Source organism: Pelobates fuscus, chromosome 10 (assembly GCF_036172605.1).
Source record: "Pelobates fuscus isolate aPelFus1 chromosome 10, aPelFus1.pri, whole genome shotgun sequence".
NCBI classification, from domain to species: Eukaryota; Metazoa; Chordata; class Amphibia; order Anura; family Pelobatidae; genus Pelobates; species Pelobates fuscus.
The window spans coordinates 25,603,317-25,628,581 of NC_086326.1; the positions used below are offsets into that span (position 1 = coordinate 25,603,317).

At 41.8% G+C, this 25,265-nt stretch overlaps 2 protein-coding genes across 3 annotated transcripts in view; both read right to left on the reverse strand.

Moving 5' to 3' along the window:
• Positions 1-25,265, reverse strand: part of BTAF1 (B-TFIID TATA-box binding protein associated factor 1) — a 398,618-nt gene that overhangs the window by 149,338 nt on the left and 224,015 nt on the right. The gene's annotated exons all lie outside the window — the stretch shown is intronic.
• MARCHF5 (membrane associated ring-CH-type finger 5) overlaps positions 1-25,265 on the reverse strand; it is a 55,922-nt gene that overhangs the window by 16,773 nt on the left and 13,884 nt on the right. The window contains exon 2 of the mRNA XM_063434234.1: positions 6,418-6,620. Coding sequence (XP_063290304.1) covers positions 6,418-6,620 — 203 coding nt within the window. The remainder of the gene's footprint in view (positions 1-6,417; positions 6,621-25,265) is intronic.

Below are 25,265 nucleotides of genomic sequence, written 5' to 3' on the forward strand. Positions count from 1 at the left end.
CAATCATACGTCTTGCCAGCAGCGTCTGTGCAACAAGTCATAGCAAAGGCTGTTACCCATCAGGAAACAGATTCGCTGAAGTGCTTGATCCATAGACAACAGCTTACACAATCCCTATGAAGGTCAAGTCAGGAAGACAGCGGAGTCATGCATTGTAGATAAATGTAGAACAGAAGGAATGAAAGAGCATTTCCATTTAGATTTGTTTTCCACGTTGATTCACATACTAGGCTGTAATGCATTTTGGAAACACAGAAGTGCTTTATAAAATAGGCAGGCTGTATATGCATATCAGTGGAGTGTTAGTGAACCAGTAAAACAGGTCATTCAGTTCCAGAACTGGAAGATAAAATATCCAGACCAATCTGAAACCAATGATGTATCCGGACTGATTTCCAAGTCAGAATCCAAACAGAAATCTAAACATGGTTAACGACCAAAAGGTAACAGCGGTGATGTGCGATTAAATGGCTACTTGTTGAAGCAGCGCATCCATAAAATGGGGATATTCCGTAGCTGTTGCACATATATTTGATATCTGAAGTTCTCTCTCCTCAATCCCGAGTCCCAACCTCGCTCCTCAATCCCAAAGGAGGGGTCCTTGATTACCAATCTCAGCATTAGAACAACCAGCTCCCCAATCCCAACAGATTAGGTCCTAGGTCACCATGCTCCCCAGTCCCAACTAGAGTAGTCTACACTATAAAATGCTATCCTCACTCACTAATCCCAAAGGCTGCAATCTAGCAATCCCATTGGATGAATTCTTCCCTCACATATCCAATAGGCACAGATCTGCTTCACAAACCCCAATAGGGGTAGTTTATTTTAAACTTTTTACTTTATTGATAGGGAGTCAAATTATGCTATTTACATTAGAATGGCAGCCCATTCATTAATTTTAATATTAACTTATTGATTGTTCTTCAAGTGTAATATAATTAAAGGGACATTATAGGCATCAACACAACATATGTTAATCTGAGTGAACACACTGTTTAAGCTATTCGTTGGGGACATTGGTCACTGAAATATCCTGTCCATTTTTGTGACGGCATGACTTCCTTTTTAGGAAACCGTACCTCAGACTGGTGTTTCCAACATGTATTGGGGTCAGATCATTTCACCTGGTGGATATGGAGAATCTTCCCCCAAAAATTTTTTTAAGCACTCCTTAGCAATTTTTTCCTTGATTTATTTGATTTGGTTTATTGCCTCCATAAGTAGACTTCTCCTTTAAGGAATTTTCCTGAGTGCAAATTTTCCTTATTGAGTGGTAAACCCATCAATTTCTGAAAGAATACGTTTTTCAATTATAGTCCTTTTTAAAATACTTCCAAATATGTTCAGTAATTAAAAAGGAAGCAAAACAACTTTAGCTTTAAAAAGCAGGTTTTGTGTATAGGTCATATCTCAGAAGTCTCACTGCTCAATTCTCTGCCATTTAGGAGTTAAATCACTTTTGTTTCGGTTTATGCAGCCCTAGCTACACGTCTCCTGACAGTGACTAACAGCCTGCATGAAAATAATGGTTTTATGTTCAAGCAGATGTTAATCTGCTTTAGAAGTGTTTATCTCCTGCTCTGTAAATTGACTTTTAAATCACACACTGGTGGCTCTTGCAGGCTCTAGAAGGCTATTAACTGAGCTAGAGATAATTAATTCTAGATTAAACAGATCATGCAATAAAAGATCCTAAAATATCAAGGATCTTCTACAGGAAGTGTTTAGGAAAGCTGTGCAAGTCACATGCAGGGAGGTGTGGCTAGGGCTGCATACAAGTGATTTAACTCCTAAATGGCAGAGGATTGAGCAGTGAGACTGCAGGGGCATGATCTATACACCAAAACTTTCTTCATTAAGCTAAAGTTGTTTTGGTGACTATAGTGTCCCTTTAGACAGACACTCTAAACAGAGGAGAGTAAAAATACAGGAAAGGGCTGCGCTTGGATAAAACTTTAAATAATACGAAAAGTCCGGATAACATCAATGGATAAAAGGAAAGAGTCTTATCTGGCAATGTCCATTGAAATCGTATTGTGTGATGGTACTTGGTCTGAAACAGCAGTCTTGCTTATTATCTTCCTTATGGGACGTCTCATATGCAAGAGATAAGAACAAATACAGAGCCAAAATAGTGTAGTATATCTTAAAAAAGAGGAATTAAAATGTAAAACTTGATTGCAAACTCACATTTGAAAGAGCTAGAACCAGCTCTGGTGTAGAGGGCGTACAGCGGTTTAGATCCCCGCTTGTAGGATATGGGATGGCTTTCCTTCACGTACTTCCTCCTTCCGTAGTGTGAAAGACACAAATGAAAAGAGACAGCCAATAGTGTTCTCTGCATAAAACTTTAAATGAAATATATAATAGTAAAAGTTGATACTCACAAGACAGGAGCAGATCAACTGCTCCTGATAGTTCACGTTGGTGGTATAATCCCCACCTAGGATTACTTGGAGTCCAGCGGATAAACAGGAATGATGCCAGGTAGCAATAATAAATATATGTGTATAAAAAGATAAATGGTACAATAAAACGTTACCAAATATACTTTAATATTTAAAATTTACACAATATAAAAACCATAAACGCGTTTCGCCAATCGGCGTTATCAATATGGGTAAAGCTTTTTTATATTGTGTAAATTTTAAATATTAAAAGTATATTTGGTAACTTTTTATTGTACCATTTATCTTTTTATACACATATATTTATTATTGCTACCTGGCATCATTCCTGTTTATCCGCTGGACTCCAAGTAATCCTAGGTGGGGATTATACCACCAACACGAACTATCAAGAGCAGTTGATCTGCTCCTGTCTTGTGAGTATCAACTTTTACTATTATATATTTCATTTAAAGTTTTATGCAGAGAACACTATTGGCTGTCTCTTTTCATTTGTGTCTTTCACACTACGGAAGGAGGAAGTACGTGAAGGAAAGCCATCCCATATCCTACAAGCGGGGATCTAAACCGCTGTACGCCCTCTACACCAGAGCTGGTTCTAGCTCTTTCAAATGTGAGTTTGCAATCAAGTTTTACATTTTAATTCCTCTTTTTTAAGATATACTACACTATTTTGGCTCTGTATTTGTTCTTATCTCTTGCATATGAGACGTCCCATAAGGAAGATAATAAGCAAGACTGCTGTTTCAGACCAAGTACCATCACACAATACGATTTCAATGGACATTGCCAGATAAGACTCTTTCCTTTTATCCATTGATTTTATCCGGACTTTTCGTATTATTTAAAGTTTTATCCAAGCGCAGCCCTTTCCTGTATTTTTACTCTCTTGTGTTTTATTTTAAGGGTTCTTGAGGGATTCCCTTATAGGGTTGCTGCTAATCTGTGTTATTTAGCGCTTACTCATTGTTCTGGTTTTACTCTAAACAAAACCACTACAGCTTAAAATAGTGGTTGGTTCTGGTGCAAATAAACTGTCCCTGCAATCTGACAATTGTAAATACGATCTTTTATCCTCGATGTTAACTAGTGCAGCATAACAATTGCCGCGCATGCACACTAGCCCCCCCCCCCCCCCCAATGTTTCTCTATGGTTGGCTATCAGTGTCATCGATGATCTCAGCAGTGACAGAGTGCCGACAGCTATTGCGTTGCCTAAAGGGTTAAAACAATATATATTTCTTGCTGACGAGAGTGAGTCACGGGAGACAGGTTTATATTTTTAACAGAGAAATTACACGCAAATTACATCTAGAGTAATAGCGAATTTACTAGAAAATCAGCATGTTCTATAAATAATAGACAAAAGAATTGGCGAGCTCCAATGTAGTAGGCAAAAGCTAATCGGTAAGGATGTAACAGAGAGGCAGAAAACACTTAAAGAAAATCAAATATATTATTATGTTATTCTGTTGTGGTTCTTTGGCTGTTCCATAGCTATAATCTTAAATCACAATTTTTCTGACTAACACATACTGAGTTATTGCTTTAATAAGCCATCATTGGCCAAGATAATGCATTCACAGACAATACAACATTTTACACGCAACAAAACCAGTGAGACCAATACTTTAAAATCATGAGGCTCACTAAGAGACTGAATTGCTAATGTTACAGAGACTCTGTTCATTTTCTTTTCAAACATTCCTTGGTGACAAATTGCCATATAATTATGATAGATTGTGCCACGAATAGAAGATACATAACATTCGGCGCTTTTTTTTTTTCTGCAAAAGAAGCCATTAGTCTCCAAAGAATGTGAAGGATGCACACAAGGTTGTTATATGTAAAATGGAGAGAGTATCCATTAGAGATCTCACAATCACGGTGTCCTTTTTAGATTAGAAACTGTATGGAAAGGGATTAAGTCAATTCGGAAATGTCCAATTTCATACAAAACAATTACATTTTTATGGTCCTAGTGGGTCCACTTGGGCCAATTTAAACTGCCACAAACGTGTCTCTGGACTGCAAATAGCCTGACACGGACCCAATATTCTCTTTAGTTTTGTCCAAAATCAATCTTTGTGAGAAATTAGAGGTCAGAAGACTTCACCTAGAGGAAACGGCATGCCAAAAGAGGAAATCAATAACTTATTCCCCCTGAACTGTGAACCAGTCATAAAAAAACAAAACAAAAAAAAACCCAGACAGGAATAATCGCTTACTGTATACCACCCTCCCAGACGCCTCTGTCGTCACTCGGGCCTTTCATGTGCCTTTTTTTTTTTCACACTATGAACAAACACACTTTGCATATTCACTTTCTCGGATTTAACTTTTCCATTTCACCTAATAATCGTGTAGCTATTTGTACTCTCTACAAATTCATAATGTATTTTTCTGAACTGGTGCTGAGAGCTGCACTCTAACTTCCAGGTGAGTAGGACAGAAGCTAATGATTTCAAGGTCTGCCAAAAAGCATTTCCCAGCATTGCAGCAAGATCACTTGTCTTGCAGAGTGCTGATAGAACCAGCTCTGAAAGTTACCGTGAGCCCTAAATCCATCAACATTCCTGATCATTTTCAGTCTAGGAATCTTTACACACAGATATAGATATAGATATAGCTATATATATATACATATACATACATATATATTATATATATATATATATATATATATATATATCGTGTTTTACAATCCTGGGTAACCCGATAATCACCTCCCTCATAAATATCATTGTACTTGTTAAAGGGACACTATAGTCACCAGAACAACTACAGCTTATTGAATTTGTTCTGGTGAGTAGAATCAGTACCTTCAGGCTTTTTGCTGTGAATACTGTCTTTTCAGAGAAAATGCAGTGTTTACATTACAGCCTAGTGATAACTTCACTGGCCACTCCTCAGATAGCGGTTAGAGATCCTTCCTGGGTCATGGCTGCCTAAAATGCATCCAAACATTCAGTGTCTCCTCCCTCTGCATGCAGACACTGAACTTTCCTCATAGAGATTCATTGATTCAATTCATCTTTATGAGGAGATGCTGATTGGCCAGGGCTGTGTTTGACTTGTGCTGGCTCTGCCCTTGTTCTGCCTCCTTGTCAGTCTCAGCCAATCCTATGGGGAAGCATTGTGATTGGATCAGGCCACCACTTCTGATGATGTCCGCAGACTGCTGTTTTTCTGAGTCTAACAGCATGCAGAGTTACAGCTTCATGCTTGAATACAGTAAGATGTTTACTATATTTATGGAGGCATGAGGGGCCCAGGGGGGCTACATAGTGGTTTTAACACTATAGGGTCAGGAATATATGTTTGTGTTCCTGACCCTATAGTGATCCTTTAATATAATGCTTGACCGTAAAAGCTGTCTCTAGCACCAGATACTATTTTCCTCTCTCGCACAGCTCATCAAAGATGGCAAATCTTGTGATCTCCCCAAATGGCCAAGGACACGGCAGTGAGAAACATACTATGTTTCACCACCAATACAGAGGTGATGAAATTACTGGAATTCGAATGTAGCTCTTACGCTTCTTCAACTGTCAGCAAAAGGGAAAACAGACCTGACCTGCTTTTGTGTTTAGGTGCCACTGCAATACGAATGGACGTTCAGTCCAATATGTCAAGCTAAATCCTCAATACTAATTATTTATGATTTTCATCAATATAACAATATGCTGAGCAAGACAATACATTGCTGTTATTCCTCTGCAGCTGTCAGCATCCAAGTAATTAATATAACGGTTACTGCTTCTCGTGGCATTAATAGGACTGTGCGATATGAATGATAGACAGCTCATTTTAATAATTAATTCTGAAAAATAAACAACGCAATTCTACATTTTGCAGAGATACAAAAATTACAAAATTAACAAGTGACGTGATTCTTTGATAAATGATTGAATTACTGCGATGTCCACTCAAAATACATTCATCTCAGAATGTTATGTTTGCTTGTTTTTTGTGCGTTTTATTAGTTTTTTCTCTTGTTGCTTACCCAAATTTGGAAACACAATTAAGTATTCAGCATTGCACTGTGGACAGGCAACTCTGGCCGTACTATTCCCCCTCTGCTTCTCATCCACCCAACGCTGGAGACACGACTGGTGCACCCACTTGGTGGACCCTCTGCACCTACATGGTCTCACCCATTCTGCCGTTCGATCGTCTTCATCCGTAGCGAAGCACACCCAGCAACTCCTGCGATTCAAAAACACAAAGAAGGGGAAATAATACATTTTGTTTAAAAAAAGTATTTTCTAAACTTTAACAAAAGCTGTGAAACGTTATCAACATGCAGATTTCTACTGGGATAAATTTGAAAACTATGAAGAGATGTTTTCACTTTTCGTTTATTGAGATATTTTCTAGAAAACAGGGGTCTTTGATTTTGCTAATTTTATTTTTATTTGTGCTTCTACATTCACAAACAAGTTTAAATAAGAAACAGTGTGAAAATATTGTAGTTCGAATGATAAAGGGGCACTGTAGGCATCAAGACAACACTTTAATGAAGCAGTTTTGGTGTATAGATCATGCCCCTGCAGTCTCGCTGCTCAATTCTCTGCCATTTAGGAGTTAAATCACTTGTTTCTGTTTATGCAGCCCTAGCCACACCTCCCTGCATATAACGTCCACAGCCATCCTAAACACTTCCTGAAAAATAACCTAGATATTTTAAGTTCCTGTGTTCCACCGTCTGTCTGTGTCAAATTGTATTATTTAAACCACAGAGGCGAATCAAGGTGGGGTGTGCTGCAGAGAGACTGACAGAGCACTGGAATAAAGGTCAATAAAATATTTTTTTCAAATAATAGAGAGGGGGCCAGGGGTCTAAATAGTCATTTTTAAAGTGTCAGAAATACAAGCTTGTTTTCCTTTAAATATTGTGGGGTCACCACAAAACAGGCCTCGAGGAGTCTCTCACTCTGGGAGGCCTTCTGCAAAATCCCAATGAGATGGTATCTGATACCATATAGGTTGTTGTGCATTTAAAGCAGAGCGTCAGGGATTTGCAGGAGGTATGAAGAAGGGACGGGCACCACGCCGCATATGTTTTGGGATTGCCCAACCTTAGGCAAATACTGGGAGCAGGTGGGATCTCCTCCATATAATTCCTGGGTTAACGAGCCACCCCCAGCGCAAGGTGATGGTTAACGAGCCACCCCCAGCGCAAGGTGATGGTTAACGAGCCACCCCCAGCGCAAGGTGATGGTTAACGAGCCACCCCCAGCGCAAGGTGATGGTTAACGAGCCACCCCCAGCGCAAGGTGATGGTTAACGAGCCACCCCCAGCGCAAGGTGATGGTTAACGAGCCACCCCCAGCGCAAGGTGATGGTTAACGAGCCACCCCCAGCGCAAGGTGATGGTTAACGAGCCACCCCCAGCGCAAGGTGATGGTTAACGAGCCACCCCCAGCGCAAGGTGATGGTTAACGAGCCACCCCCAGCGCAAGGTGATGGTTAACGAGCCACCCCCAGCGCAAGGTGATGGTTAACGAGCCACCCCCAGCGCAAGGTGATGGTTAACGAGCCACCCCCAGCGCAAGGTGATGGTTAACGAGCCACCCCCAGCGCAAGGTGATGGTTAACGAGCCACCCCCAGCGCAAGGTGATGGTTAACGAGCCACCCCCAGCGCAAGGTGATGGTTAACGAGCCACCCCCAGCGCAAGGTGATGGTTAACGAGCCACCCCCAGCGCAAGGTGATGGTTAACGAGCCACCCCCAGCGCAAGGTGATGGTTAACGAGCCACCCCCAGCGCAAGGTGATGGTTAACGAGCCACCCCCAGCGCAAGGTGATGGTTAACGAGCCACCCCCAGCGCAAGGTGATGGTTAACGAGCCACCCCCAGCGCAAGGTGATGGTTAACGAGCCACCCCCAGCGCAAGGTGATGGTTAACGAGCCACCCCCAGCGCAAGGTGATGGTTAACGAGCCACCCCCAGCGCAAGGTGATGGTTAACGAGCCACCCCCAGCGCAAGGTGATGGTTAACGAGCCACCCCCAGCGCAAGGTGATGGTTAACGAGCCACCCCCAGCGCAAGGTGATGGTTAACGAGCCACCCCCAGCGCAAGGTGATGGTTAACGAGCCACCCCCAGCGCAAGGTGATGGTTAACGAGCCACCCCCAGCGCAAGGTGATGGTTAACGAGCCACCCCCAGCGCAAGGTGATGGTTAACGAGCCACCCCCAGCGCAAGGTGATGGTTAACGAGCCACCCCCAGCGCAAGATGATGGTTAACGAGCCACCCCCAGCGCAAGGTGATGGTTAACGAGCCACCCCCAGCGCAAGGTGATGGTTAACGAGCCACCCCCAGCGCAAGGTGATGGTTAACGAGCCACCCCCAGCGCAAGGTGATGGTTAACGAGCCACCCCCAGCGCAAGGTGATGGTTAACGAGCCACCCCCAGCGCAAGGTGATGGTTAACGAGCCACCCCCAGCGCAAGGTGATGGTTAACGAGCCACCCCCAGCGCAAGGTGATGGTTAACGAGCCACCCCCAGCGCAAGGTGATGGTTAACGAGCCACCCCCAGCGCAAGGTGATGGTTAACGAGCCACCCCCAGCGCAAGGTGATGGTTAACGAGCCACCCCCAGCTCAAGGTGATGGTTAACGAGCCACCCCCAGCTCAAGGTGATGGTTAACGAGCCACCCCCAGCGCAAGGTGATGGTTAACGAGCCACCCCCAGCGCAAGGTGATGGTTAACGAGCCACCCCCAGCGCAAGGTGATGGTTAACGAGCCACCCCCAGCGCAAGGTGATGGTTAACGAGCCACCCCCAGCACAAGGTGATGGTTAACGAGCCACCCCCAGCGCAAGGTGATGGTTAACGAGCCACCCCCAGTGCAAGGTGATGGTTAACGAGCCACCCCCAGCGCAAGGTGATACTCAACGTAGCAAAAATCAGTCTAGCGTTCTAGTGCAAGAGCTAAGCAATCCCCTCACTGGAGGGTTTCAGTCATACTAGACATTAGTTCCTTTGAAAAAATGGCATGTAGAATACAAAGATGTGAGAACAAATACGCTCGAGATTGGAAAAGCTGGTCCGCAAGGAGAAAGACAGAGGTCAAACACCAACACTAGCATAACTACCCTTGGGGTGGACAGGCTAGCGGGGCACAACAGGGTAACAGTAGTGAATAACAGAGACGCAGAGTAACAACTGACAATATCAAACAACAACAACAAAGAATACTGCTTAACTGACAAGTTGACACCTAAGGTGAATGGGAACACGGACAAGACGTAATAACGGATTGGGTAACAATGTGAACTCACTACCCCCTGTTTTCTTTCTGTATCCCTCCTCTGTATCCAGCAAATGAATAGACTGACAAAGTTTAAGACATAAGTGTTTCAGTTGTCTATTTCAATTTCCTCCTCCTGGACACCCATGCAAAGATGCAGATTTGGCTGAGCCTGAACATCCCAGGCCGAGAATGCTGCTTCAGCAATATAGTATGATAGCTAGACAATTTATAATTCAGAAGTCGCTGCAGTTACTTATCTGAATGGCTGAGTAGCTAATAAGTAGTAGCAGTGAAGCAGAGTTATAAACGTTTTTGTGTTTGCATATATACATATGGATTTCAAGTCTACCGTCAAAAGGAATTCAATTTAAAGTGACATTAACTCATACTTGTAATAACAGGTGCTCTTTAAATAGACACTATAAATCACCAAAACAACTTTAGCTTAATGAAGCAGTTTGTGTATAGACCATGCCCCTGCAATATAACTGCTCAATTATTTGCCATTTATGAGCTAAATCATTCTGTTTATGCAGCCTAGCCACACCTCCCAGCACGTGACTTGCACAGCCTTCCTAAACACTTCCTGTAAAGAGTCCTCTAATGTTTACACTTCCTTTATTGTAAATTCTATTTGATTTAGGATTTATTTTCTCCTGCTTATCTGTTAACAACTTGCTAGACCCTGCAGGAGCCTCCTGTGTCTGATTAAAGTTCATTTTACACAGCAGGAGATAAAAAAGTCTAAAGTAAATTACATCGGATTGAAAATTAAACCATTTTGCTTTCATGCAGGCTGTGTCAGTCACAGTCAGAAGAGGTGTGTCTAGGGCAGAATGAACAAAATTATCTCCCAATAGCAGAGAATGGAACTGGTCACTTCTGTGACACGATCTATACACCAAAACTGCTTCATTAATGTAAAGTTGTTTTGGTGACTTTAGCGTCCCTTTAAGATTTTTGCCAACATCTTTATTGTTTATTAATGTTTGAAATTAAGGGGGGAGGAGGGGGGGAATAATAATTATTTATATCAATAAATCCCAAAATACACAATAAATGCTTTAGGGACAGCGTGCTTTGTTTATTTTAACCTGGCATTACTAGCAATGCTGCCAAAATAATGCAATATAAGGAAACATATACAGGTTTATTGACTAGTGAGAATTTAAAATAAATTTAAAGATTTACGACACAGTAGCTGACCTGGAAGCATATCTGAATTAGAGACTTTTTCCAATTCGAATATTTTGGCCTTAAATCTGAAAAAAATGAACAAAGAATAAGACTGGAATACTGTGCATCCGGTGGAGTCGGTTCTCAAATCCTACGAAAAACGTCACATTGTTCGTTTTATTTTAGATTCTGTTGTGACATTCTAAGTCACGTTTTGTTGCTATCGTACTTCATTAACATCGACCTTCTTTCAGACCCCGAATCACATGATAACCCTTTGCATAATTAAAACTTTAGCAAGCGATGAATAATGCATAGAAATTCCCTTGCTCCCGCTCACCGGCCTTATCTCTTACTATTGTTGCACGCTGGGCTAAATAAAACCATTTCAACACCAGGATCGCGGTTCTTGCCAGATTTTCCATTTTCTTGCTCTGAATAAAACATAACCTTGATCCTACAGCTGAATCAGGTCAGTGCTCAAATAACAACGTGAATTGAAAAAACACAATACAAAACCCAGCAGCATTTGCCGTCGGTAATCCGAAATGTACTTTACGACAATTACTTTCCTTTAATAGACAAATATTTTTAGCCATTAAAGATAAAAGAACAATATTGAAAAAGACAAGCTCGGGTTATTGTGGCATAAAAGAGAGATGTGAAAATATACTTTGGTTTTTCTCGTTATTTATTTTTTCCCCATTTGCATTCTTTTTATCGGGCTATCGAATTGTGCTATTTACAGATTTCTTCTCTGAGGCGGTGAATTCATTAAAATGGGATTACCACACCGCAACAGTTCATTGTTAGAGGTTCTGATGCAAGGAGTCTTTAGGTGAATTTCCCCGAGGTTAATATGAAACCATTTATGAGCAGTCTGTCAAAAACTGAGGTTCTCCTAACTTCTTAAAGCAACTGTCACCAAAGAACATATGGTTGACCACGTCATAGAGAGATCACAGGAGTGCCTGTGATTCTTTCTTCTTTACATATGATTCTGAGATTGCTGGTCCTGATCCGGAGAACCCGTGGCCGCTGGGATTGAGTGCGGTTCCCACTATCTACTCTGCTTAAGAGATAGAATCTTTATGAAACTTTCATATTGACTGCGGCATCTTATTGAAACTTCAAAGATGTTAAAAGATATCACAAGATAGAGTAAGATTTACTTTGTCTCATGGTGAAGCCCAAAGCTGAGAAAACTTGACAAATGTGAAGCTTTCGCCATCACGTTTTGTCAGTTATCATGGGAATCAGCATTAAACTTGTTCATTACATGATCTAAGTATAACTTACTCACATGCTCAACCCCAGGAGAATTGGGGGTACTTGCAAAATATGTGGAGGTGGGGGCGTGGCCTGGACACCGAAGGGAGCAGACGCATGGCGGCTGAGCTCCCGTCGTATATTCCGCAGATATACACACCAAGGCGTTTAACAACCCGATCTCGACAGACAACAAGCCCAACAACACTGCCCGATATGGGGAAGAAAACAAAAAAGCTGAAAACCCTTAACGGGGTAGGCTCCGGCAACATTGGTGACCTCCTGCAACAGAGGCCTAAACCCCAAATGGCGGCGCCACCCGACTCTCCCTACACCTCCTCCGAGGAGGAAGTCATGGATGCCCTGGACAAGATCTCCCACACAGTGGGTCATATATCCACACCACTAACAGAGGACCTATCAGCCCCAGCCACAAAAGGAGACATAAAGGCCCTCATAAAAAACATTTGTGCCTTCTTTAATGCAGACCTTGATATTATACGCGAAGACATCACTGTGGTCACGACCCGAGTAGGGGCAACGGAAGAACACCTCTCCACAGTGGCCCATCAACAGGAAAACAGCAATGAGCAAATCCGAAGACTCCAGGCAGTCCACAGGGCATTACAGATCAAACTGGACACCCTGGAAGATACCCGAAGACGCAACAACCTCAAAATAAAAGAGGTATTGCCGAAACGGTCGACGACCACGAGATGCCGCACTTCCTCAGGCGCCTCTTCGCCTCCCTGATGCCGCAAAGCTCAGCGTAAAACATACAACTGGATGGCTGCTTTCGCCTAGCAAAGTCTAACAGGGCTCCGGCTGGAACTACCCGCGACGTGCTAGTACGCTTCGTACTGAACCAAGATAGAGCGTCCAAGAGGCAGTGAAAAACAAAACGCATTATGGCTTCGAAGACATGCAACTACTATTCCTACAGGACTTATGTAGATCAACACTACAATGGAGAAGGTCCTTTCAAAGTGTCACCCAGACCTTACACTCAGCGGGCATCACATACAAGTGGGGCCCCTCACAAACTCTCCAAGCTACCAAAGAAGGCCGCACCTACCCACTCGCCTCTGCGGACGACTGAGGAGTTCCTCCAGAAATTGAGCCTTACCTCGTCCACAGGCCCAGGAAGCGGTCCACGCCGCTCATGGGACGTTACCAAGGTGGTGCCATTCACCCCAAGAGCCGCTGCTGATACCGGCTGAGGACGGGACGGACACACAGAAGAGGGCTCTATCTGGGCCTAATGTACCAAATTACTTACCAGTTCATAGTTATTTATTTATTTTTTTATTCTGTTGGTTTAGCTTTATTTAATAATAGCACTATGCAAAATACCCTGCCTGTGAACCCAACCCACAACTGTATTCTCACCCCAAGGGACGGCCTATACGGCAGGTAGGGGATGACACACTCACTTGCTCCACAAGCACTTCCTACCTATAGCCTCAAGCCAACTAGCGCCCACTACCAAAAAGCGCCCAAACATAGGTGGTCATCACGGTGGCCGCTGGTTTAGGAGCACTCTGCTCTCCCACGAAAGGTTACTTTGCCCTAACCTGCGCAACCGAATCCCTACCTCCGGTCCCCGCAGGATGAACCTGACCACTTTAAATACTCAGAGATAGATCTGTTGCATGCATCACTCGAATTTTGCCTTACATATATATGTGCCAGCACAGTCATTCTCTAGAACCTCTAAGTATTTATTCTTCTCACAGACTAGCTAGTGTCAATCCTCTGCAATCTCTCTCTTATTTTATTTAAATCTTCATCAAAACTGTTATGTAATTCCAGAAAACTAATCGTTCATCTTCCCACTTAGACTTGTGCATATAATCCCACTATACCGGAGATCCTTCATGTCAGCACATAGACGTACACACAGTATATCGTTGAACCAAACTTGTCATAAATATAAAAATGTGCAAACGCTCATGCCACTACCTAACTCTTGTGAACCTTTGAAACACGCTGTTGTGGCGAATGTGATAACCTGTAATCACCTGCACAATAAAAATAAAGAATTAAAAAAAAAATAAAAAAAAATGTGGTAATATGAGGTAAGAGATGCTTTAGACTTCGTCTAGTTACAGCAGTTTAGTTAAAGGACCTCTAAAGTCACCCAGACCACTTCATCTTAATGAGTCCTGTGATGTTAACCCACGATGTAAAACAAAGCCATTTCATATTGCAGGGTTCAACACACCAATAGCGGCCGTCTTCCATACAGTCATTAGAGGCACTTCCACTGCATTGACCAAGTATAACAGTCACGTGACGTAGCAGCTCAAAGCATTGAATTCGCTGCTTTGTATTTGACTAGCAAAACGATGAAACCCCTTTGATGATGGAAGGGAAGGGAAGTAAAATGGCTTTATTACAGATTTTCATGGCCAACGGGAAGGGATCCGAGTCTTTCTAGTGATAGGGGCACTATAGTGTTAGTTATAGAAGATTGCATATCTAACGCTATAGTGTTCCTTTACTGCTAAGTGAACTTTTGTATTAGCCATGTAACTTTGGATAGCTCTGCTCTGTTGTTTCTGATCACTTATTCTGTTTTTGCTACAGTGAGCCGTTGCCTGGTGCCATACTGCTGAGCCTATCCCAAGAAAAAGAAATTCACTAACATAGTATGAGGACCCAATTATGTGCACTAGCCCAGAGGCTTAAAGTGGAACTGTCATTTCTATAGCTCACATAGCGGACATTTTGGCATTAATATTTCTATGCTTTGTCCGATGTGCCGGGTCCATCATGGAAATTAAAGGACCACTATAGTCACCCAGACCACTTCAACTCAATGAAGTGGTCTGGGTGCCAGGTCCCCCAGGTTTTAACCCTTCAGATGTAAGCATAGCAGTTTTAGAGAAACTGCTATGTTTACATTGCAGGGTTAATCCAACCTCTAGTGGCTGCCTCACTGACAGCCACTAGAGGTGCTTCTGCGACGCTGGATGCGAAAATCACATTCAGTGGCAACATGTCCTTTTAAATCCAAAATACATGGAATAGCTCAGCTATATGTTGGCAACTTCAAAAACAAGAAGCAGGGGGATGTCTGAAATAGTTCATACCTCCAAGACAGCAGAGTTAATTCAGGCTTATCGTTTGAAGATTAATTCAGCTTTTTGCATAAAATGCAAATTATGTTGATTAAACAAAAAGATATTCCTGGGTTATTTAAAGTGAAAATTAAACAGATTCCGATTAAATGGCTAATGAAGGATGGAATCAGCATATGCGTATTAATTAAATGTGTTGGTGGCTATGCACTGGGAAATGTAAAATATTGATATGCACACTTAGTATGCATTCCAACATACATCGCATCTGGTTAAACCTGAATGTCTAATTTCATTAAGAAAAGAAAGCATAATTAATGGGGGGGAAATGTAACAAAGGTTATCTCACAAATAAGAACAGAAAAATATTTCCTGACTAGGGATGCAACTGTAGTCTATAATATTAAAGGGACCAGGCTGTAGCTAACTATCCAACACTCCCTTTAACTCCATTACAGAAAAAAAAAATGACAGACTCTTGACCTTCTTTAGCTACAAATACAAAACCAGGAACAGGGGGGGGGGGGGGGGGGGTATAGTGATGGTATGCTGGATCAAACAAGAGGAAGATGTTGAACATTCACAAAAGCAGGCAGTTGCCACATGCCACAGAGGGGCTTCATTGGTAGTCCAGAGTAAATAAACTCAAGAGGCAGCAATTGCCCAGAGCACCTTCCTTGCAAAGAAGTCTCATTGAACTGCATTGGAAAGTCTGTGATTGGACAGACACAAAGGGTCTGGGCGGGGCCAGAAGGGGAGGGATAGCAAACAGAACTGCAACTTTTGCAATCTGTTTCGAGAGATATATGGCTCAATGAGAAATGCATGCATATTTTCATTTGAGGTACATCTACAAAACATTGATTTTTATATATTTTGGCGGTGGAGTGTCCCTTTAAGTGAAAAGCTTATTTTTTTTTACATAAAGCACTTTATTTCACTTGTGGGTTGTATACTGTTTGTGGTATTTTGTGCATATACTGGCTGTTAGGAGTAAAAAAAAAAAAGTTTGACTGACAGAACTATAACCTGTAGAAAAAAAAAACAGTCCCTAGCTTGCTACATGGTGCACAGACTGAGGATTTATAAACTATTTATCTGGTAGTGATACATCCTCAATGCAGGTCAGGGTAGCACTACACAATCTGCAGCTCAATGGACAGATGTTTCTAGAGAACTTGTTACAATTTGACACCGTTGGAATCAACATTTATAGCAGAAAGGGGGTCCTTTTACTTGGGAGATACACATTTGTGCAACATTGTTCATTTTGTCGACTAACAATTTTAGTCAACTAAAATATTTTAGTCGGGGGGCGGGGCCGGACCACAGAGCTGAGCGGCAGCAACCCTCAACAGCTCCTGCGACCAACACCTGCAAAAGCGACATAAAGCTACTAAAAAGGCACCAAAAGGCCAAACTAGAGCCACCAAGCGACGGGGAAAGTCGGGGCAGACAGAACGATACTCCACAAGCGACAACCGACCCGATCTACACCCGACGCACCGATGAGGCCTACTAGCGTGGTGGGCGAGGGAGAGGCGGCCGTTCTACTGCCGCCAAGAATAAAGTGAAAGCAGACACAGAGCCCTCGCCCCCCACTCCCCCCCTCTGGACCGGCGGGGGACATCCCGGTCCTCCATCACACGATCAGCCAGACAAGCCATACCCAAGCAACAAGACCACGGAGTACACAATATGGTGGTCGGCCCACACACCACCACGTGCGAGATCAGGAGGGAAACGGAGCTCCGATACGACCGCTTATTCAGGGCAAAAAAAGGGTTTCAAGGATCAGCGCTGGGTGGTCTAAAGGAAAAGAAACAGAAAGAAAGCTGCAACCTATGGGTATGAGGTTCCCTCTAATGTCCTCAAGGAAGAATGTGGCAAAAACAGAATAATAGGTCGTGCTATACTAAAATAATCCAATAAAAAGAGAAATAAATATGTAGTTTACTCTCCTATATATACACATAGAATAAAATAAATATAAATGTGTGCGTAATAGTCCCAATATATAGTGGATTCCAATAGGCTGATGGAGACTTGATACTGTAGTAGATGGAAGGCTGAGTCTTCTATGGTGTAGGTAGTCTTGACTCAATGATGATCATGTAAATAAAAAGACAAATAGACTCCAATAGTGCAGGCTGTATAGACGTAGATAAAATAGAGTGGATGTAGGGGGAGGTATTTCACTCATCTATGCAGGAGCATATACTAGCTCGAGTGTAATCAGCGTTCAGTGGCGTTTTACCCCCCACTGGCGGGACATAGATGTAAGTAGTTCCTCGAAGTAAAAGAGAGATAAAATATAGTGCTCACTGTATAAAAAAATATATAAAATAAAGTAGATGTAGGGGAGGTATATTACTCACCTATGCAAGAGCATATACTTGCTCAAGTGTAATCAGCATTCAGTGGCGTTTTACCCCCCACTGGCGGGACATAGATGTAGGTAGTTCCTCGATGTAAAAGAGAGATAAAATATAGTGCTCACTGTATATAGAATAAAAATAAAACTTAAAAGTAAAGGACGTACACACATTTAAATGAGCAAGATATACTGCTCACTTTGATGGCGTGGGTGGATTGATCCCCACCTAGGATTCTTTGAACAATTGTCGGCTCCAAAATGACGTATAACCAGGTTGACGTATAACGTATAATTTAAAAAAAAAAATTTTTTTTTTAAATTAAAAGGTAAAAAATAGAATAAAAGGTATATGGCAAATATATGGTGAAAAAGCCAATATTCCTTTATTAGTACAAATAAAATATATATATAAAATATGCCAAGTTGGCATATTTTATTTGTACTAATAAAGGAATATTGGCTTTTTCACCATATATTTGCCATATACCTTTTATTCTATTTTTTACCTTTAATTTAAAAAAAAAATTTTTTTTTAATTATACGTTATACGTCAACCTGGTTATACGTCATTTTGGAGCCGACAATTGTTCAAAGAATCCTAGGTGGGGATCAATCCACCCACGCCATCAAAGTGAGCAGTATATCTTGCTCATTTAAATGTGTGTACGTCCTTTACTTTTAAGTTTTATTTTTATTCTATATACAGTGAGCACTATATTTTATCTCTCTTTTACATCGAGGAACTACCTACATCTATGTCCCGCCAGTGGGGGGTAAAACGCCACTGAATGCTGATTACACTTGAGCAAGTATATGCTCTTGCATAGGTGAGTAATATACCTCCCCTACATCTACTTTATTTTATATATTTTTTTATACAGTGAGCACTATATTTTATCTCTCTTTTACTTCGAGGAACTACTTACATCTATGTCCCGCCAGTGGGGGGTAAAACGCCACTGAACGCTGATTACACTCGAGCTAGTATATGCTCCTGCATAGATGAGTGAAATACCTCCCCCTACATCCACTCTATTTTATCTACGTCTATACAGCCTGCACTATTGGAGTCTATTTGTCTTTTTATTTACATGATCATCATTGAGTCAAGACTACCTACACCATAGAAGACTCAGCCTTCCATCTACTACAGTATCAAGTCTCCATCAGCCTATTGGAATCCACTATATATTGGGACTATTACGCACACATTTATATTTATTTTATTCTATGTGTATATATATGAGAGTAAACTACATATTTATTTCTCTTTTTATTGGATTATTTTAGTATAGCGCGGCTTATTCAGGGCAGTCTGGGAGAAGCTGGAGGCCCTACTGCAGCCCTCAAAACGGGAACACTCACCCGGCGGTATGCTACAGGGCCCGATGCGCAAAGGCAAAGAGAGAGATGTGTCAAATCCCACTCTCACAACGAGTACACACCAGAACAGGCGCGGCCCAACAGCACTGAAACAGAGCCGCAGTACGACCAGACACAGCCTGCACAAAATTGATCAAGCTAAGGAGATTCCTGGGACACATCCACACAGACAGCCCAGCCGAAAGGCAGCGACCCAGCGCAGACTCAAGAGGGGCAAAAACACACCCAGGCAGCACAAGCAGAAGGCGGATAGTAAGCCTAACCCGGCCAAGATCGCTACACCACCACCCATCACTCACACCCAACAAACCAACAACCGGACATAGATACACACCAGTCAGGGAAATCTTGAGGGACACATACATAGACACGGCTGACCACACACACACATACTAAAAACTGAGAACGAATAGCCAGATCACTGAGTAACTCACCTATATATTGTTTGAATCTATCCCTAGGATTGTGTCTAACTCGAATGCCAGCTAACTTAGCATGCTTACGCTTGTACTTAATGTTGTAGTCACTTATGATATGTACCTCTCGTTCTATTATTTTATCACTGCCTACCCTAGCTAGACTAATCTGGGTGTATACAGCCCTTAAAATGCTTGCCTCAAAGTTTACCTTACTCTGCGCTTCAATTTAAACATTTTACTATTCTTTTAAAAATGTGCTGATGTATCTAGATGCTTAGTTTGCCCTGGCATGTACCTCGCTGTAATGGTTCAGTAACATGTTCTGAGGAAAGCTACTGGTGGTCTCATTAGTTAGCAGAACAACACTAATCTCTAACACTTCAATATCTTATATTTTGCAATGTTCTAGCCGTTAAGCGACCATCACTTGCTCCTTCTATTGTAAGCAGGCCAGGGTCCTAGGCATATATAGACCAAACATGTTTCTATGACGTATACTCACATAACCACGCTATGCCTATTATTTCGGTTTTATAATATATAAAATTGTGCAGACATTCTACTTGCCATGTTTGAAAATGTACGATTATGCGTGTGACTGCTGTTGTGGCAACACAGGCTCGTTGTTAAAACATGCACAACAAAAATAAAGATTTTTTTTTTTAAAAAATACAATTTTAGTCGACTAAAACGAGAACAATTCAGATGACTAAAATATGACTAAAACTAAAGTGGCAAGTCAAAAGACTAATAAAAACTAAATTTAAATTTGCCGCCAAAAAACACTGTTGTGCAAACCAAAGCATGTTTTTTTGCCATCTACATTGCATACCTGGCAGTACCAGGACATATGGCATTATTCAAGCCAGGCCTGAGCAGGCATTTTAATATACAAGCCTGAGAGAGCAGGAGGTAGCCCGAGCTTCACTGAGCAATGCTACCTTGAACATACATTTGTAAGGAAGGTAAGTGTGTTTTATACTTCCCTCCACTGCACTATCCACCTTAGGAAGAGCTTCAATAACCTTTACTGAGGTGAGGGAATGAACAGCCACTCACTGAGATGTGACACTGCCATCTGGCAGCATTGAAACACACAAATCTGTTACTTTACAGTCAAAATATCTGTAAGGAATGAACAGAACATCCTATAAGCTGATTACACACGTGGCCATTAAACATTAAAATCAGTCGTTCAGATATAGGACCGGAGTAAAGGGCAATAATCAGTGAAGCCAGCAGCGATGCTATGAAAATGGAATATAGAGCAGGGCTTAAACTGTCAAGTCTTGAATGTTCAAAATTGTGGTCACTGTAAGCCTGGAGGGTCCATGTCACACTCACCAGAGATGAGTTACTGCACCTGCACCCCCCCAGCTGACTTTTCACTCGCCAATGGATAGTGAAAGTTTTGAACTCTGATGCAGAGAACTACTGGTATCATTGACAATAAATTTGACACACAGAGCTCAGAATTATATGTATATATTGTGCTAGTCAGCTGGGTAAGCTGAATTAACCAAGCACAAAAACAGACACTCATGGATTTGCCCGCTCACGTACACACACATCTAGCCAATGAATCACACACAAAAACTTAAACGACTACTCAAGGCACCCGCACAACTTGGTCCTTTATGTGTTACCATTCAAGGTAAAACATTGTAATTTTGCAGAGATGGCTTGTGGCTGTCATACTGTGCTCTGTCAAGTGAGATTGCTATAAAATCAAAACTAGCTCATACAGTGAGGAAACAAACATCTGAAAACACCCAGTAAAGTAAAAAAACGAATACCTTCATCTTCTTCACTGAAAATGTCAGCTAGGTCTGTACAGGAAGGAGAAGGCACAATCACAATGATGTTTCGTGCCTAAGTGACACACCTTATCAGAGACCACCACATGCCATTGAATGCAATGCTTTCCTAAGAGAAGCATTGGGTCACGCACATCTCTCTTCAAACATGCAGTCCTCTCTATGAGGAGCGTTGGGCTAGACCATCCCAAGAGGAAGCCATGCTGCCTTGAATACGTTGTGAGATGCCAACAGCACCATGGGAGTCTCGGTGCTGGCGAAAGGTAAGTAAAAAGCTTTTTCTTTTAACCCCTTAAGGACACATGACATGTGTGACATGTCATGATTCCCTTTTATTCCAGAAGTAAGTCCTTAAGGGGTTAATATCTTTCATCAGAAACAGGGGGTAGAAGGGGATGCTGAATATAACTTGGGAAAAGCAATATAGTGTTTCTTTAAATTACTATATAAGGGAACATAATAATGCATATCCACATGCACTACCACACTCATCGAAGATACAACATTCTGTCTACGGTGCTACAAAGTATAGAACAGGCTGCTTCTGTTAGCTGCAATAGTAGAGAAAGCTTGTGGGAGCCTCTAGCTATCATAAGCAGCATTCAGAGTCACCGACGTAGGAGGAAGTGATAGGGCATCACGTCCCCTTGTGCAGTAGAGCAAGGCAATCCCAGAAGTTCTAAACTCCCCTGGCTGGCAGCAAGATGAATCCTCAGCGCAGTTGGTGACCTGGATATGTCAATGCCTGGTATAGATGGAGTGCATACCTGCAGCCAATTGCAATTCATTAGAATGACAAATTCCCTTTCATTTTCCGATAAGAGCTTCTCAAATCTGGACAAATACTGCAAATGTGCGGTAATGCACGAGAAAGGAACAAAGATTCAATTAAGCATGACTTAGGATATCTAGCAAACATTGTAATGCATTCAGAAATGTGTGCCTTGGCTGCCTGTTAACTCTGTAGTTGCACCTTTCTACACTCTGACGATGAAACATAGGCAGGTACTGCACAATCTTTACTTCAAATATAGCTAGAAAAGGCCTTTTACGCATACTTAATTGAAAAATATAGAAAGTTAAAACATTCAATTTCACTTAACACAGCCTTACAGGAATCAAGGCGCACAGATGGAAAACTACAATCTCTATGCTGTAAAACTATATAATAATGCAAAGGGAAAAGAAACAAAAAAACGGTAGCCAAAACTGAATTGGTTATTAAGCTAGAAATTATTCCAGGCGACTGACGTGTTTTCTTTTAGAATACCGTACTTATAGTGCCTTATCCATTGAAGAACAAACTATTTGAGCTGTTCTCATTGTTCTGATAAACTCTTTACAACCAGTCCTGCTAATTGTAGACCACCTGCTTTGCAAAGACTTCTCATTGAGCTGCACTGGGAAGTCTCCGACTGGACAGCCACAGACAGTCTGGGCGAGGTTACAAGAGGAGGGCTTGCAAAGGCTGCAGACAAGAGATCGGCAGCTCTTGCAAGCTACTTCTCTATATCCCCACAAAGGCAAACAAAATGCACTATTACATGCAAGCATGTTTTCAATGAAAAAAAAAATTAATCAATAAATATATATATATTTTTTTTTTCTTTCTATTTGGCCAGTGGAATGTCCGTTTAAGTATAAACAGCACGTGCACTCCTGGATATTGCTAACATAATGGGTATATATGCATGTATTCACATGGCAATGGAGCACACAGAACGATGGGAGTTAAATTAACTTAAATGATATGCTCTGACTGTGCCAGGATGGGCAATGAAAAAAAAAAAGTAATATTTTAGGTAACTAGCTAATCACCTATCGGCCTGTGCTAAAATCGAAATTGTGACAGAAAATTCACATACACTGACCTTTTAAAAATACTAGGTTCATTGTAAGATTAAAAGCATGGAACACATTTGACAAAGAGCAGGATTTGGTAGCGCATGCGCACTGGCATCCTAATGCTAGTATGGGAAAGCATTGGATTGATGATCTCATCCAAGGTGGCAAGAAGGAGTGGCACAGAGACAGACACTGCAAGAGAGAGAGGGCAAGTAAAACAACCTATTTTTCTTTGCATGGGGGGGTGTCACAAAGACAGACAAGGCACTATAGCATTAGGAATACAACGTTTTTATATACCACCGTGCAAGCAGAATTGCTGAAAAATGGCTAAATTCGAGAGAGAAAAATCCAAACTAGATCAAACCTGACCATTCCTGCATAAGTGTTAAGGTTATGGCACGCGAGTTTAATGACTCTTTGGTGCATATGTTTAGAGATTTTACAGAATAGGAAATCACTCTCTGTCTGAAATAACATGAATAAACAAGAGAGGAATGCTGAACTTCCAGATTTAGGACAATAGTTAGATCAATAACTTCTTCCTGTGAATTGGTTGTATGTCTACACGGATCAGCCACAACATTATAATTAATGTTAACCTGTCAGTGGTTTTAGAGTTACAATTTCACCTATCAAGGGGTGGGATACATTAGGCAGCAAGTGATTATAAGTTCTTGAATTACATGTGTTGGTAGCAATACAATTTGGCAAGCAAAAAGATCTGAGTGATTTGGACCCAGCTGTCTAGCCTTCAATATTTGGCCCTGGTCAAAAGCATCTCCAAAACGGCAAGTTTTGTGGGGTGTTCCCGGTATGCAATAGTACCTTCCAAAAGTGGTGCAAGCAAGGACAATCTGAACAGGCGTCAGCATCATAGGCATCCAAGGTTCATTGATGCGTATTCCTTTTAGATCAGGTTGATGGGGCAGGGTGTGTGCACATAGTTTATGAGATGGCACTCCGTCAGTGCCCGTCTTATGCTCTGGGCAATGTTCTGCTGGGAAACCTTGGGTCCTGGCATTCATATGGATGTTACTTTGACACGTATCACCTACCCAGAGATTGTTGCAGACCACATACACCCCTTTATGGCAATGGTGTTACCTGATGGCAGTGGCCTCTTTCAGCAGGATAACGCACCCTGCCACATGGCAAACATTTGTTCATTAATGGTTTGAGGAAAATGACAAAGAGTTCAAAGTGTTGCACTGGCCTCCAAACTCCAAACATCTCAATCCGATTGAGCGTCTGTGGGATGTGCTGAAACAACAAATCCTATCCATGGAGTCCCCACCTCGCAACTTGCAGGATTTAGAGGACGAACAGCTAATGTTTTGGTGCCAGATCCCACAGGACATGTTCAGAGGTGTAGTGGAGTCTGTGCCTCAATGCATCACAATTGTTATGGCAGCATAAGGGGGACCTACACCGGGGGTGCCCAATAGGTAGATCCCCAGATGTTGTACAACAGCAACTCCAATGATGCTTTGCATTCCTCTAGAATGCCTTTAGAATGACAAAGCATCATGGAAGTTGTTTTAAAACATCTGAAGATCTACCTTTTGGGCACCCCTGACCTACACGATATTAGGCAGTTGGTTTTATTGTTGTGGCTTATCAGTGTTTTTGTATTTATATTTAGGAGCTAGCAAGCTACCCATTCTACTGAGTGTGCTTGGTGCTCTGTAGCAGACATCACAGTGTGGAACTAAAAGGCAGCACAAGTTCAAAATGCGTATAGCCATTAGTATAGGGCAGATGAAGAAAGAGCACTGGGCAAGAAATATAACAAGGGAGTACAGAAAGCATAGATTATTTTACATTATAGAAAAAGTCCCTGAACCACACAGTGTAAAGCCATTGTGAGTTTTTTTTTTGTTTGTTTTTTTTGTTTTAAAAGACAAAAAATGTATGAAAAGCTTTTTGACAGTGTTGATACATGAAAAGATACATATGACAAAGTAACAACGATTTGTCTTGTGTAATTGCCAATCTTTGAAACGACGAGAACATAGGTCATCTCTGTGCCTACAGCACTTTAACGCATTATTTCTATGAAATAATTCGACAATCACATGGGATCTTGCACAGAACAGCATGGTCGAGTACAGTACGGGCATTTTGCCCCAGCAGATAGTGGACAGAAGCTGAAGGAGTATGGTGGTAAGAAGATGGTAGCGCTGGGTAGGGACAGCTTAAGGGGAGTAGAGCTCCATTACTGC